The sequence below is a fragment of the Chaetura pelagica genome, unplaced genomic scaffold (genome assembly GCF_000747805.2).
Source record: "Chaetura pelagica isolate M959 unplaced genomic scaffold, ChaPel_1.0 scaffold70, whole genome shotgun sequence".
Taxonomy (NCBI): Eukaryota; Metazoa; Chordata; class Aves; order Apodiformes; family Apodidae; genus Chaetura; species Chaetura pelagica.
In genome coordinates, this window is record NW_009952265.1 from 1,552,535 (window position 1) to 1,567,232 (window position 14,698).

The following is a 14,698-nucleotide window of genomic DNA, read 5'->3' on the forward strand; positions in this document are numbered from 1 at the left end:
TTTCAATCTGAATTGCAGAGCCATGACAATTTTCATGAAAGTCTGAGAAAGATTAATGAGACAAGAGAATGCCGCTGTTCTTTAAGATGTGCCAGTGACTCTGTTATTGCTTGCAAGGGCAAGATAATTCTTGTTCATGCACGTGGGCTTCCAGTTGTGAGAGATTTAAGTCAGTGTCAAATACTTAAAAGATTGTGTTTTATTTTTTGTGTGGTTGTTTTGTTCCTATCCTAAGGGTTACGATTGAGCATGCTCGAGCCCGAAGAGGAAGGGGGAGGTTCGCACAACGATTCAGTTACTACCAGTCGACGAGTGGATCTAGGTAGGTGGTCTGGACTCTGTTTCCTACCAACAGAGTAACTGTGCTGAAATCATGTTTTCTTCTTGTGGCTAGAGTCAGGGATCCGGCTCTGTTTCCTTGTATAGCTTTACGAAAGAACCTTTATGTTCTCAAACCTTGGAGGCCAATTCTTGTTATTTACCTCCTCTAACTGAGGAGTATATGAATTTTTAAAGCAGTTTAACTGGCATGCAGAGGTTCACAAACCTGTTAAGAAAAGCTCCATCTCTATGTTGTAGGCACTACATTGGTCTTGCTTCCTACTGTTGTGTAAATGATGTGAAAGAATAATGCTGCAGTTGGATTAGCTGTTCTTAACACTAAATCAAGAAAAATGCCAGAGCTTCTCTGTTGAGGTTTCTGTCATTAAACTGAGTGGACAGGCTAAGTAGAATTACTCTAGAGCAGTAGTTTAAGTTATTTACTGTCTCACCAAGATTGCACATTTCCAGTTGTATGGTTATCAAAATGCATACTTCAGCACAGCATACCAAAGAAACTGTGTTAAGAAACAGTGCTAGGGCACGGGACACTAGCACATGCAGAAGTGTTTAAATACCAATTGACTAAGTTTGCTGACTGAGCTGATGCCTGCTGAAGGAGAGCCTCTGTCCAACAATGGGATCTGGAAAACAGAAGGTAGCTCATATCTACAATACCTGTGATGGACATACAGTATTTGTGGAGCTGTTAATATTCAATGATTTGAGCCAGTGGTGAACCTACCAGCTTGCAGCAGAGTTTGTTCTGCAGACTTACATATATTCCATGAAACAACTACCTTTACCTATGTGAAGTATGTATGGGGTCATTTACTCCATAGAAGCATTTATAGCTGTGGCCTGTGCAGCGGAGATATGGAAGAAAGACGAAGACTTAACTGACATTAACCTCTGGGTTTTTTTTCAGTCAGAATTGCTACCAGTTACAAACCAGTGTCTGGGACATCTAATTTGCATATGCAAGTATGCTAATTAGATTGTTTTTTCTTTAGTGGCAGTAACCTTGATGCAGTATAATTGGTCTGAGGTCCAGGCTAAAAGTGGACTTTTAAAGTAGGAAATGTGATTGAAGGTCGTGGGCATCTGACGTTGTAGTCAGGTTCATGACGTCAGGCTGCCGATGCCAGACAGGAAGAGACTGCGGTTTGCAATAATGGAAAAGTGAGACTCAGCCTGCCTGTTTTGGGACTCTGGGACCTCTTTTAAATGCCTGGAAGATCTGGATGTTCTGAAAAAAATTGGGACACTTTGAGGTATGCACTGAAATGAAATTGCCAATGCTTCAGTGTACAAATCAATACACACAATTTAGGATTGTGTTTCCATGGGAGGAGAAGATGAGAATGATTTTTTGTTTGCGGTCAGTGTTCTTGATTTTTGAATCTTTTTATAGTAATACAAAGTAGTGTCATTGTTTGAAATCCTTCATTACCTATGAAAGGCTGGCACGCCTTTTTCCATAGTTTTCAGGTCCCATTGGATTCAAAATGACTGGGATTGAGAACAAAAAGGACCTGCAAGGGCAGTGTTCTTTCCAGATGTCTACTCTTCTGTATGAACATTTTAAAACCACATTTTCATTTTTGAGAGGGTCTTTAATTTTTGGTTAAGTGAAAAATGTTGCTTTTCATTCAGGAACTATAAACTGCCACAGTTATTTCAGGGCAACAAATTATCTAGCTGTCACTGAACTAAAATAATAGTATTTCTATCCACAAAAAAATTAATATAGGTCATGGTGGCATTTATAAATATTAACAACTGATTTGGGATAAGAAACATGGAAGATGCCTTTAACTTGTGCCTTCTGTCTCCCTGATGTGAAGCAGAATTTATTCTACCAACTAAAAAAAATGTTTAAAATTGCCCTTTACATGAATATACTCCAGAACCGTATGTGTGAGCCAAGCCTGTGAAATACCAACATTAAACTAATTCTCTTTACATTATTTTCATTTTACTAGGCGCTTACTTCAGTGTATCTAGAAAAAATGGCAGCTTCATTGACTGCTGTGGTATCAACTTCTTCAAAATCCTCTTTAATCCCCTTGCAGCAGCTCTCTTCTTGTAGCAGACTCCTAAATACATTCATGACTAGAGAGACTCAAAGCTGCAGTCCAGCAACGAGGAAAATACTGAAATCTCTCAACAAACTATGGAAAACATCAGATTTCTTACATTCTAAATTCCTTACAGTGGAGACTTTCTCCTTTTTTTTTCCCCTCTGAACTCTTCTAGCCGATACGGGCCTCCAGTTCGTACAGAACACAGGATCATAGTTGAAAACCTTTCCTCCCGTATCAGCTGGCAGGTGAGTTAACATCAGCTTTTTTTTACACTTTATTTCCCTACCCTTTAAGTAAACTGCTCTCAGCCTAATTTCTTAATAAAGCCATCATAAATATTTAACCTGAATAAAAAATAGGTAAAATAGGTTTAAGTGATTGCTAAAAACTAGCATTCAAATACTTAAAATATGTCTTTGGTTTCACAGCTGTGCATATCGTTCTGTATTTTGTAGTGGGGAACTGAATTTTGCTTACTTGTGTTTGCTAGCTGATAGAACCTTCAAATAATCTAGATTGCTTCTAAATTATTGAAGTATGGCATCCATTCCAACAACGTCATTCTTTCATTGTTACTCCTGGAACTGCTTGCCTTTGTTTGAATTAAATTTTTGTGAAGTATTTTTGTGACATGATGCACAAGTGAGAAGTCTGGTAATACAGCATTAAAAAAAGGGAACCTTAAAAAAGGTACTGTGTCAAGTACACTTACTGTAGGTGGGTTTTTTTTTTTAATCCAGATTTTAAGTAATTGTCTTTTGAAGCTTCCTTTTTTCCCACCTCTTGCTGATGTTTTGCTAACTTTTAACTGGCTTTTAACAAAATAACCATATAATCAATTCCTTTAGTTGTGTTCTGCGTAATAAATTATCTGTAGAAAGTTTACTTTTCAAGGGCATAGCAACAGAAGCTATTTACAAAAGGTGAGTGAATAGTGGAGTTTAGTCTTGTTCATTTACCTTTATATTATTTGAATAAACTTTATTTAGTATACTGAAAAGTGCAGTTGAACATGTTGAATGTGCAAAGCCTTGATCTTGCAGCCAAATCCACATGAGGAGGCTGTTTGGCTTGCCTGGAGCTCCACTGATGTGTTTCATAAGAGCTTGACTACAGTCCATGCAGATAAACAGCTGAGCTAGGTTTGTTTATCTTCTGCATGACAGGTTCAAAAGGTTCATAATTGTACAGTTGTGTTAATTATTGAATAACTAAATCAACTTCTGAGTTGATGTGATGAGCAAGTGGATTTCGTCTAAGTATCTTTTGAGTATGCTATGCAATTGCGTATATAAAGATACTTTTATAAAACACAGTTCTTGGAAATGACAGAAGGGACCAGACCAGTAGGCTAGAATGGAGTGCTAAGGAGAGTAAATCCCATAATGCTGTTTAGTGTTAAATTCATAACTTGAAAAAAATTTCAGGTTTCTGTAACTTTCTTTTACTTATGAATATTTATCATGGCTTTATGCGTACTTACCATTTTAGACTGAAACCCACCAAATTAGGATTTCATACTGATGAATCTTTAGGATTCTAATTAAAAATGTTTTAATGACTCTCTTAAACAAGTGATAAATAAGCATTACTGCTTGATACCTGTCTAAATAGAAATAATTTGAAGGTAAAATCCATATGCAAGCCTCATTTTGTTTTGAAGCTGTACTACTTTAATACTGACTATAGTGTTTTAACTTCTTTTAACTATGCTACTTACACAACAGATTAAAATAGCTAATGCATTAACAGTGGTGGCATTATTCTTCCTTTCTAATCCCTGAGCTCCTAGCAAGCACAATTGATAATAGAACCTTGCTTTAAAACTTAGGTGCATAATTTCATCTTTAGTGTGCGCAGATCCTCATGCTTTAAGAACTTATGTCTCCTTTAAAAGTTTTTATGTTGGAGTATTAAAAAATAAAACAAACTACTCACAAATAAAATTTGTATTCATATGAGTTTTTGTCAACTTGTTGACTATATTGTTAACAGATAATCTCATATTTAAGTAGTAGACAGAGTGTCAGAATTCTCCTTATTTTAGCAAACGTGTCTTTCTGCATGTTCAGAGCTTTCCAACCACTCTAATAATTTCATCAGTATCTGAATTTTCAAGGAGTTGGGAAAAGTAGATTTGTGTTACATCAAGATGTAATTTTGAATGTTTTTCCTATTTATGGTTGTCCTACACCTTATATCCTTTGCTGTTAAGGACATCAGTGTATTCTTTTGCTGTTTAAGGTGAACTAGAACAGTAAACTTAGGATAAAATTTGATTGTTCCACTGGTTTCTTCTAAATAAAACCAGATAACTTTAAAATGTTCTTCTAATAAACACATATTCTATTGAGCTTTTGTAACACATGCACACTTACTCTCTTTTGAGCAATAATTTTGGCATCAAAATCTTGTTGACCTTACAAATGATACTTTATTATGATGATCCCTAGGATTTGGTGTATAGTGTGTGGCAAGTCTGTGAGGGCCTCAACTTTAAACCCTAAACCTACTGCAAATAGAAAATAATTATGTCGATTCACATTTTCTAGCTTCCTTTTGACTTACCAGTCCTGGTGTTGGCTAAGCTGTTGACTTGAGCAGAGTCAAAATTCTGTTCTTCACGTCTAAATTGGGATAAACATACTAAGGTTGAAATACTACTTTTAATGGTACTGTAGGGCCCATTATTCATTTGATGTTTAAGTTTCTTTGTGTTAAGCAACTGTGAAAGAAGGAAAATACCTATTGATCTTTCTATGTAATTTTTTTTAAAAGAAAGTATTACATTTTGATGAAAATATTAGATAATACTAAGACTTCCTATATTCTGTGGCAATGTTCTAAAGTTTTTCTTGGCTTTTTGTTTTGTAGTCTTTTCTTCCTTAAGCATATTTCTAACCAAGTGCATTTAGAACCTCTTCTAACCACCTTGATTTGGTTAACCCTCATTTTTCTTGTGTGAAGAAAAAAAGAACCAAAGATTTGGGGGTTTTCTAGTGGCTGAAATTCTAGGGTTTGGCCTGTTCTGAATTTACTTTTTGGTTCCTATGACACTCCTGTTTTTTGGCGATCTAGATCTTGGTTTGCCTGGGTTTGATCTCGATTGGCTAGCACAGATCATCCTCGGGTTCTTTAGCCACTTCTGGAGACTATGTCCAGTGCTTTCAGGGCCTCTGGTACCTCCGTGAAGCATATTGTTGTGAGCCATCACTCTGCCTTTCTCATGTAAGAGAGTTCCTCTTGGCCAGCTAGGTATTGGACAAGCAACTCTTTGCTTAAGGTACCTTCTTATATCATCTGCCACTTGTGGTGTGTTGCGGTGAGTAGTCTGGGATTATAAAATACCAGAAACTGTTTGGTAAAAGTACTGTTTTAACTTACACAAATGTTTAGCTTTTTAGTGACCTTTTACATTATTTGTTTGTACTTTATCCTATTGCTGAGCAAGTATTTTTACAGTGTCTGCGTGTTTAGCCTGTATTAAATTAAATACAAGGGTATCTATTGACATGGCACTGTAGTGTGACAGATACTTAAGTGAAATGTTTTTCCCTTTGCAAAATTATTAGTTATATAGTCAATATACTTATTTGCTTTTAATTTTGCTCTGAAGTTGGGGGAGGTGATCATACAGAATGAATTTGCTGACATATATTGGATTATCACTTAACTGGGGTGTTAGTGCCTATAGTCAGTCATGAAAATTTGAATTTAGTACTTGCCTTTCATCTGGTATAGTTCTGATTTCTGCGCATAGGTTGGTATTTTAAGTATTGCATTGTTTTTGTAACAGCTGGTTTGGGGATGCGGGATTATTTTACTTCAGTGTAGTAAAAGGGAGTGATTCTATATGCACCTGCAAATAGAATATGTATGCACTTTAGGCTGACTAGGACATAGACTGACTTTCAGAAACTGTTTTGTAAATGATATGTATTTATAGAAAAACACAAAAAAGCCATGAAGCGGTTGTAGCAGAGAAAGTGTTAAGTGGGCATTAGTGCCGGCTGGTTCACTTGTGTCCTGTTTAAAGCTAAAGCATTAACTTTTGCTGCAGGACTTGAAAGATGTCATGAGAAAGGCAGGGGAGGTCACCTATGTGGATGCACACAGAAACAACAGGAATGAAGGGTAAGTTGATTTTGTGTCTACATCTGTATGATACCTGAAACCGTTAAAGGCAAGATTATCCTTGCAATATAAAATAAATGAAACATAAAACTATGGAGTGGATTAAATGCAGAAAATTCTCCAAATGTGAGGGAAAAAAAGGTTTGGTCAGTAAATAGGAGTTCAAAAGTGGTATTGAACCTCAGTCCCTTCTCCACCTTGAAAACTAGGGGAAGGGAGAGAACCTTTCAGTAGTTGGGTTTCACTGTCTTTAAGTTAAAGTTATTTATATATAATAATTTCTGATCTAATTCTGACTTCTGAGGCTAAAATCTGCTGTCTGTGGCTGCTTTGCACTGGTTCAACAGAGCAATGAGAAATTAACATAAGCAGTTTCCATAGGAAATACCTAGCTGCCTGCTCTCCTTGTTAGTTCTGCAGACTACAAAGGTCCTGCCATGACAAAGCAGGAGAGAAGGAAGTATGAATAGAGTTTCTGTGCTGGCCTGCAAGACAGTGCTCTAGGACTACTGCAAGCAAGTGCAACTTAGACTTTTTTTGACAGAGTAAAAAAAGGGGGAGGGAAATTTTTCTATTCGTGGTTAAAAAATAAATAGGGCAGGGGAGTCTGGAAGTTTTCTTTTGTTTCTTGGACAGCTTTAGAATGCAATTTAGTGAAGGAAAGATCCTTTGTCAGCTGGTGCAGATTTGTGTAGCTTCCTGGATTTTCTCCATGTCACTGTAGATGAGAGCTTTGGAAAGGCTTAAGGTATGGATGGCTAGGACTGTTAGTGTCATATTTTTCTGTTAAACATGTTAAAAATCAGCTCCCAGGTGATAAAACTTCAAGCTGTTAGGCAACGTATTGAAAAAGGCCCAAACTTGTTCTCCTTGCTTTTCAGTTTCTCTGAAACTTTTTTTTTCTCCCTTGATGGCATACAGGGTTGTGGAATTTGCATCTTATAGTGATATGAAGAGTGCACTGGAAAAATTGGATGGCACTGAGCTGAATGGACGCAGAATTAAACTGACTGAAGATCACAGAAGGCATAGGTATGTCACCTGACTTGATAAAATTCTGCTGAGAGCATGGATTTGGGTAGTATCAATGCCAAAGTTCTGTTATCTACTTCTTTGGTCCCAAGCTAAATATCACTTCAGAGATGCACTTTCTAGCAGTGTAAACAGATTTAGATAAGAACTAACTTGCCGAAAATAAGGTGAATGGAACACTTAGATGACAGAAAGGAGATTTTTAAGACAAAACTTGATAGTTAAATGAAAGTATTTTTTAATATATTAATTTTGTTCTTAAAATAATTTTAATTTAATGAAAAGCTATTTCACAGTCATGTAGTATCTCTCAAATAGTTGTGAAAGCCAGCCTTTTTGGGAGAATAAATTAGTTAGCTTGCTTGAATTATTCCCAAAGCAGTTCTCTCATTTACAGTCATTTAAAAAAATGTTAGCTGAAGCTCTTTCATAGTCTCTCATAAAAATAAATCAACTCCTTTTAATTAAGAAAGAGACAAATAACTAGAGAAGGTGTTAAACTCTAAGGCTTTAAAGTGTACTGGTGTTCCATGCCTTGAGATAATTTCTTACCATATTTAAAGAAACCCTAACTAAGTCACATGGACATTTCTAAAGCGACCAAACAGCACAGGTGTTAATTTTTAATTTCTGTGCTTTTCTCAATAAATGGCTAAAAAAGTGTTTGCCTGCTCTGGGGCAGGGTGAGGGGTGGAGCAGGGGCAGAGGCATCTTTTTTATCAGGCAATTCATATTTTGCCAAGCTAGCAGAGAATGTCAAGGCTAGCAGTTTCTGGTATCCTTGGCCTCAGAAGACATATGATGGAGCATAACAGACATCTAGCAGCACTCAGAAATATCTGAAAGCTGTACATAGTGTGTTCAGATGGATGTGCTGTGCATACAAAGAAGTGGAGAATTTCAATTGGGTGTTTTAAATGTAGTAGGTGGTGAGACTACAGCTTTTAATTGTATTTCTCTAGAAGCAGATCTCGATCAAGGAGTTACTCAAGATCTCGCAGCAGGTCCAGGTCCACAGGATCTTCCAGATCGGACAGCAGGTCCAGGTCCAGGTCAAGATCAAGATCCAGGTCCAGATCTCGTTCTCGATCCCGGTCCCGCTCTCGATCCCGATCTCGTTCTCGCAGTCGTACCCCTAAAAAGAGTTACTCCCAGAAAAGCCACCGCTCCAGCTTGCTAGCTTCTTCCCCATCTCCCTCTTCCTCTAAAAGAAAATCTCGTTCTAGGTCGAGCTCTGCTCATAGCCGTAGTTAACCTGCTATTAGAGGTGTTTTAGTCTGTTTAATTTGATTCAAGTTTCTTGAGGGCTTGAGACAAATTATACAAGAGAACTGGGAGGGGAAGAGTTAAGATGATGAAAGGATAACCTCCTCTTACATTGCCAAAGTGCCTGTCATCAAATAGGCCATCTCTGTGAGGAGGGGCTGTCAGCTTTCTCCTTTCAGTGAAGTCTGGAGTGGGAAGTCTTTTTATTTTTTTTTCCCCCTGCTATTAGTAAACATTTCTATCGTAGATATATTATGTACACATAATGCTGAGGTAATGGGATGAGACAATACGCTGCTTTCTCCCTCTCTTGCCCCCCACTTTCCCCTCCACTTCCAAGGCCTTTGACTTCCAAAATACTAGATCTCGTTCTCGATCCCGGTCCCGCTCTCGATCCCGATCTCGTTCTCGCAGTCGTACCCCTAAAAAGAGTTACTCCCAGAAAAGCCACCGCTCCAGCTTGCTAGCTTCTTCCCCATCTCCCTCTTCCTCTAAAAGAAAATCTCGTTCTAGGTCGAGCTCTGCTCATAGCCGTAGTTAACCTGCTATTAGAGGTGTTTTAGTCTGTTTAATTTGATTCAAGTTTCTTGAGGGCTTGAGACAAATTATACAAGAGAACTGGGAGGGGAAGAGTTAAGATGATGAAAGGATAACCTCCTCTTACATTGCCAAAGTGCCTGTCATCAAATAGGCCATCTCTGTGAGGAGGGGCTGTCAGCTTTCTCCTTTCAGTGAAGTCTGGAGTGGGAAGTCTTTTTATTTTTTTTTCCCCCTGCTATTAGTAAACATTTCTATCGTAGATATATTATGTACACATAATGCTGAGGTAATGGGATGAGACAATACGCTGCTTTCTCCCTCTCTTGCCCCCCACTTTCCCCTCCACTTCCAAGGCCTTTGACTTCCAAAATACTATGTTAGCTTTTGTCCTTGGTATTAAGTCTGAGAAAAGGAAGTATAGATTTTATTCCTTTAAGGTTCTGTGGCTACTTTTATGTGTGAGAATGAATGGACCAGCTGAATTTAGTTTAGAGTTCACTTTTTTCCTGTTGCTTGGCTTAACAGGCTGTTTAAGTTCCAGCTTTAAATTACCTTGATATATGCTTAGTTTGCAACAGACTTTCAGGAATACACATTGGTCAGTTGAATATTACTCATTTGGATAGTGAATCAATACAATGTTAGCCAGTAATGAAAGCTGGAATTTCCTGTTAAAATGAGACTTAGCATCTGATGACAGGATTATTGGGAATCCATTATACTAATTTTCCAGTAATTCACTAGTATATGGTATTGTATGTAGAGGCCTTATTTGACAGGTGACTCCATGAAACTGCACAGAAATGTCAATATGCATGTCCATGTTTTTGATGTTTATAAAAGTGACCATAGCTTTCATACCCTGAAGTACCATACTCAGTAACGTGTGTATGACTAGCAATCATCTTGATGGAAAGGAAAGTTATCTTAGTAAATGGCAGCAGCAAAACATTACAGGAAAAGTATAGTCAGTTGTGACAGGAAAAGTTAATCATGTTAAATCATAAAGAAGATAATTTCTTTTAAGTCTCCTGAATGCACAGTTGTTTTGATTAGTAGAAATTTCCACTGCAAATACTGTTTGTTCTTACAATTTGGAATTAGATATTTTTTTTTTAACTTCTGTATCTTTAAAGAAGGGAAACATTTTTGGAAAAATATGTAAATTAATCCCAAAGTCTTAAGTGTGTTTAAATGTACCATTCCTAATAAAATAAAACTTTTTTCTGGCTTATCTTGCAGTTTTGTTTAGTAATGTTACTGCTCTCATTGTTCACTTTGTACAGAATTGCAAATATGATCAAAAGGAGGTTTATTTCAAGGTGTACCCATATGGAAGCAAGAAAAATGTAAACTAGAAACCAATTCTATGTAAGTAACAGGTGCTGACTAATAGGAGGACAGGATAGGATTTCACTGCCGTGGCCATCAGTGGCTGCTGGCATGGATGGCAGATGGTAGTGTCTGCAGTTTTTGCAGATAGATGTTTGTAACACTTCCTTCTCCACCAGTTCAACAGAGGAACCCACAACTGAATGTCCATAGGCAATGGAATCTTCCCATAGGTAAAATCACTTGTCACTGTAGAAATACCCTTCCAGAGACTCTTGTATTGTCCACAGTATTTCGGTGTACCTCGGGCTGCAAGGCTGACACCCTTTTTACAGTAAGTTACAGCTAATGTTGTTTGCATGTTTGGCCTGATGCGATGTGAATGTGCTAGCAGTTGAGAAAGGACATAAGGAACAAATAGAAATCACTTTGCAGAGGAATCTTAATAGACGTGACTGTTGGGAAAGGTGGGGTATCCTCAGTTGTGTTACATGTCAGCGTCCCTTGCTTTGGTAAATTCATGATGCTGCTGAAAAAACTAAAAATGTCCTCTGTGTAGCCTGGGACCTTTGAGATTGGCAAGTGCAATAGTGGAGACCTTGGATGCTTCTGACCACAGTGTGTTTACCTTGCAAATTGTTTAAATATTGAGCTAATGTAGATCCTGTGAATGTTATTCTTGATTCTTCATTGTACAATGTAATTCGCTTCCGTAATTTTCTGTTGATTCAGTCAGCAGTGGCAACAGTAAGATTAATATAGACCAAAATACCCGCCTCCCCTTCCTTCCCCCCCAAAATACCTTAAGGTTATAAGCAAGTTTATAATCATCATCAAGATTGCAACCATAAATACATGCAGCTTATTTCTGAACCTAAAGCCTCGTCTACCCACAGATTTGTGTGGCTATCAGTACTGGTTAGAAGTACATTTTTTTTTTAATTTATTTTAAATTGTATGATTGAACTGATAGTAGTTTAGCATAGAAACATCTATGACAGTATTTCTTTTCTGTACTGGCATAGTAGCCGTTTAAACATCTTTGCCAATACAACTGCATCCAAGTTAACTGTAGTCCTGGTTTCTAAATGTAGCAACAGGTAACTAAGGACCACAGATTGCAGGGTTGTGTTACCAATGCAGTGTGACACAATGGAAATAGACCTCTCACTAATTATTATTTTTTTTTTACATGTTTTTCAAGGTGGCAAGCAGTGGCTCTTTGTTCCTGTAGGATATACAAATGTGTTTAGGTGAGGAAAAGGTCAGCTTTTGAAATACTAAGAATATGAAATCTGATCTTTTCTCTGGGGAAAGATTTGTTTATGGTAGATATGAACTTGGCAGCTTTCTCAATATTTATTTGAAGGGTAAGGATAGGAATGTCTAGCAGCTAAAAATTGTTTTCTTGAGAGGTTAAGTCCCTGGTTATTCACCTCTAAGTTACTTCTTTTGGTATATTAATAATTAAATATGGGAAAAAAATTTATTTTGGAGGCTGCTTTTTTTTTTGTGCACTTTTTTCCATGTCAAGAAAGCTTAAGCCATTAAAATGTATGTTAGGGAGAAGGAGGAAGGGTGGCCTGACCTGCTCCCTGCCCCCATTTCCTGCTGTGCCACCTTGTTATTTTTTTTTCTTTTTTAATAGAGGATGGTCTATGAATAGCAACCAACCAAAAAAGAACCTTAAGCCAATCCTCAAGATGATCATACCGGGAAGTCTGAACAATTTTGAGCAGGTTTCAGAGCAGCACAGCCCTGTTGGACACACAGTAGAGCTGGAAATGAAAGCTGCATTTTTTCTTGGAGGTTGAAATTTTTACCTTACCCCTGATGTGTAAAATGAGCTACAACTATGTACACTTAATTAATTACTTTGATAAAGGATAAGTGACTGTGCCACTCTAAGCTGTTCATGTCTGACTTCAAGTTGGAGCAAACCCAATCTGGAATTTGTGGGTTTAGGGCATAGGAGTTGGTGCAGAGGAGTTAAAAAAAAGGTGGTCAGCAAGTGTAGAAAAGTCCTGAGAGGGAAGAAGAGGGAGTGGGGTAGATAGAAGCTGTGAAGGAAATTTGAGTTTTGACAGGTGGCAGTTCCAGCATCAAAGACTGGTGTAGGTAGACCACAGAAGTGAAGACAAACCATTATCCTCATTGTAACAGTTCAAAAGTAGAGGTTTCCTCCAGCAGGTGATCTTGAAATGAACAAATTTGGGAACGTGTGCTTATTTCTTTTGCTTAAAAAATATTTGGTGTTCCAATGAAGAGTAAAAGGTCTAAAGAAAATTAAATTTGTATTTGTGTTCCTGTGATAAGACAGTACCTACAAGTCAGGTAGGCATCTTGATTGGTAACCATAGACTTGCTTGGTAGACTTTTTAGGGAACACATTGTAGTCTGAAACTTGGCTGAACTATTAATGTATTTCAGAAACCAGATATTTTAAAAATAGAACATTTTTAGACTGCACTGGAACAAATTATTTATCCATATCAGGTGCCTTAGTTCCAACTTTACAGAGCGCAAGAATGTAAGCTCCACTTCAAAATAACTGTAAATAGACTAATGCATTAGACTCCTAGCTTTTACGGGCAGCATGTTCCAACATCTGACACTTTCCATGAGAAAGCTGGGTATCATCCCTTCCAACTGGCAAAAAAAAAAAAGCTGCTGCTCCCAGCCCTGCAAAGCTGAAAGGAATAAAGCTCTCAAATCATGATGCATCTATGAGTAAATCTGTCATTTCTCCTACCCTTATTCTGCTAACCTGAAGTTTTCACAAATTTCTCCTCAGCAAATGGAGGTGTGACATAAGACAATACAAATGTTAAATTTATATTAGATTCAAAGGTTTCCCTTGCACAACATGGAGGTGCAGTTGTGCAATACAGCTAGGATGATCTAGCAGCTTGCTGCTGGCAAGACAATCTACCAGTCCTGTGCCTGCCCCTTGTCTTGTGCCAGCTCTGATGCTCATCTGATCCTCCAGAAACCAATTCAATTACATCACACAAAGGGGGTACTTTAGGTCTGGTGCAATACTGCTTTCTCCAGTCCTCTGTGAGGGAGGAAGTGGAATTATGACCTGGGGTATAATTGATGAGATCCTTCTGTTTGCTTCCCTCACACTCACAAGTATCCTGTTTTTCCTAACGTTATCCTCCCGTTCTGTCCTCCAAGTGGCCTGCATTGCTCCCCTTCTGTCCGAGATTCCTTGTGCTTCTCTTTCCACAGGGCTTTTTCCTTCCAGGGGAATCCTTATGCTGTAGCATGCAACTGCTTGCAGCACAGAGCACAGCTGGAAGTTGAGCACTGCGATTAGTTGCATCTGTTGCATTTTCTGTGATGTTTACGGCACATCTTTATTGTTAATTACGTGTTTGTCAATTTAACACAGGGCTCTTCATCTAGGGGGTATCCCAGCAGTCTATGAAGATAAACCTTACTTTACTTGGCCACATCACACCTCTGCAAACCAAGTAGCTCAGGAGGAGGACGGGGGGTCCTCATGCAGCAGCTTCAGCGCCGATTCGTGCCACCTAGTGGCTGTATCTCTGCCGCTGCCCGTGGAGCCATGAAAAGGGCTGGGAAAGGATTTGGTTCCTCTCCGGAGAGAAAAAGTGCTTCTCCTTCAAAGGGGAGGTTAAGCAGCAGAGTAGGAGTAGGAAGAAATCCCCGGGATCTGTACGTGCGGAGCTCTGCCATTGCTCTAGCAGTGAGGGTCAAGGAGGATGAGTTCCGAGGTGGGAAGTTCTCTGCTCTGCCTGTTGCTCCAGCTGCACCCTAATCAGAGCTGAATGCCCTGCAATTCCTGAGTGGCTTTACATTTCTTACAAGGGTTTGGAAGCGTGTAATTTCCAGTCTGTTTCTTTCATTCCTCCCCTCAGCCACTGTTTGCCAGAAGACTAAATGCTCTGTGTGTACAGTGCCTGAGGGCATTGTTTCCCATTTTACCAGCCCTGCAATCACTTACCCCTCCACCCCCT

At 38.4% G+C, this 14,698-nt stretch overlaps 1 protein-coding gene across 3 annotated transcripts in view; it reads left to right on the forward strand.

Annotated features, from left to right (window-relative positions):
* Window positions 1-10,614, forward strand: part of LOC104397679 (serine/arginine-rich splicing factor 5-like) — a 14,498-nt gene extending 3,884 nt beyond the window's left edge. Inside the window, exons 3-8 of one of the 3 annotated variants that reach the window (XM_010007682.1) lie at window positions 236-322; window positions 2,581-2,653; window positions 6,469-6,542; window positions 7,464-7,574; window positions 8,615-8,686; window positions 9,201-10,614. In XM_010007682.1, coding sequence (XP_010005984.1) covers window positions 236-322; window positions 2,581-2,653; window positions 6,469-6,542; window positions 7,464-7,574; window positions 8,615-8,686; window positions 9,201-9,381 — 598 coding nt within the window. In that variant the 3' untranslated portion in view covers window positions 9,382-10,614. Of the gene's footprint in view, window positions 1-235; window positions 323-2,580; window positions 2,654-6,468; window positions 6,543-7,463; window positions 7,575-8,536; window positions 9,139-9,200 lie in introns of those variants that run through there. The other 2 variants (XM_010007680.1, XM_010007681.1) reach the window with 2 other exon arrangements.
* The last annotated feature ends 4,084 nt before the right edge of the window (window positions 10,615-14,698 follow it).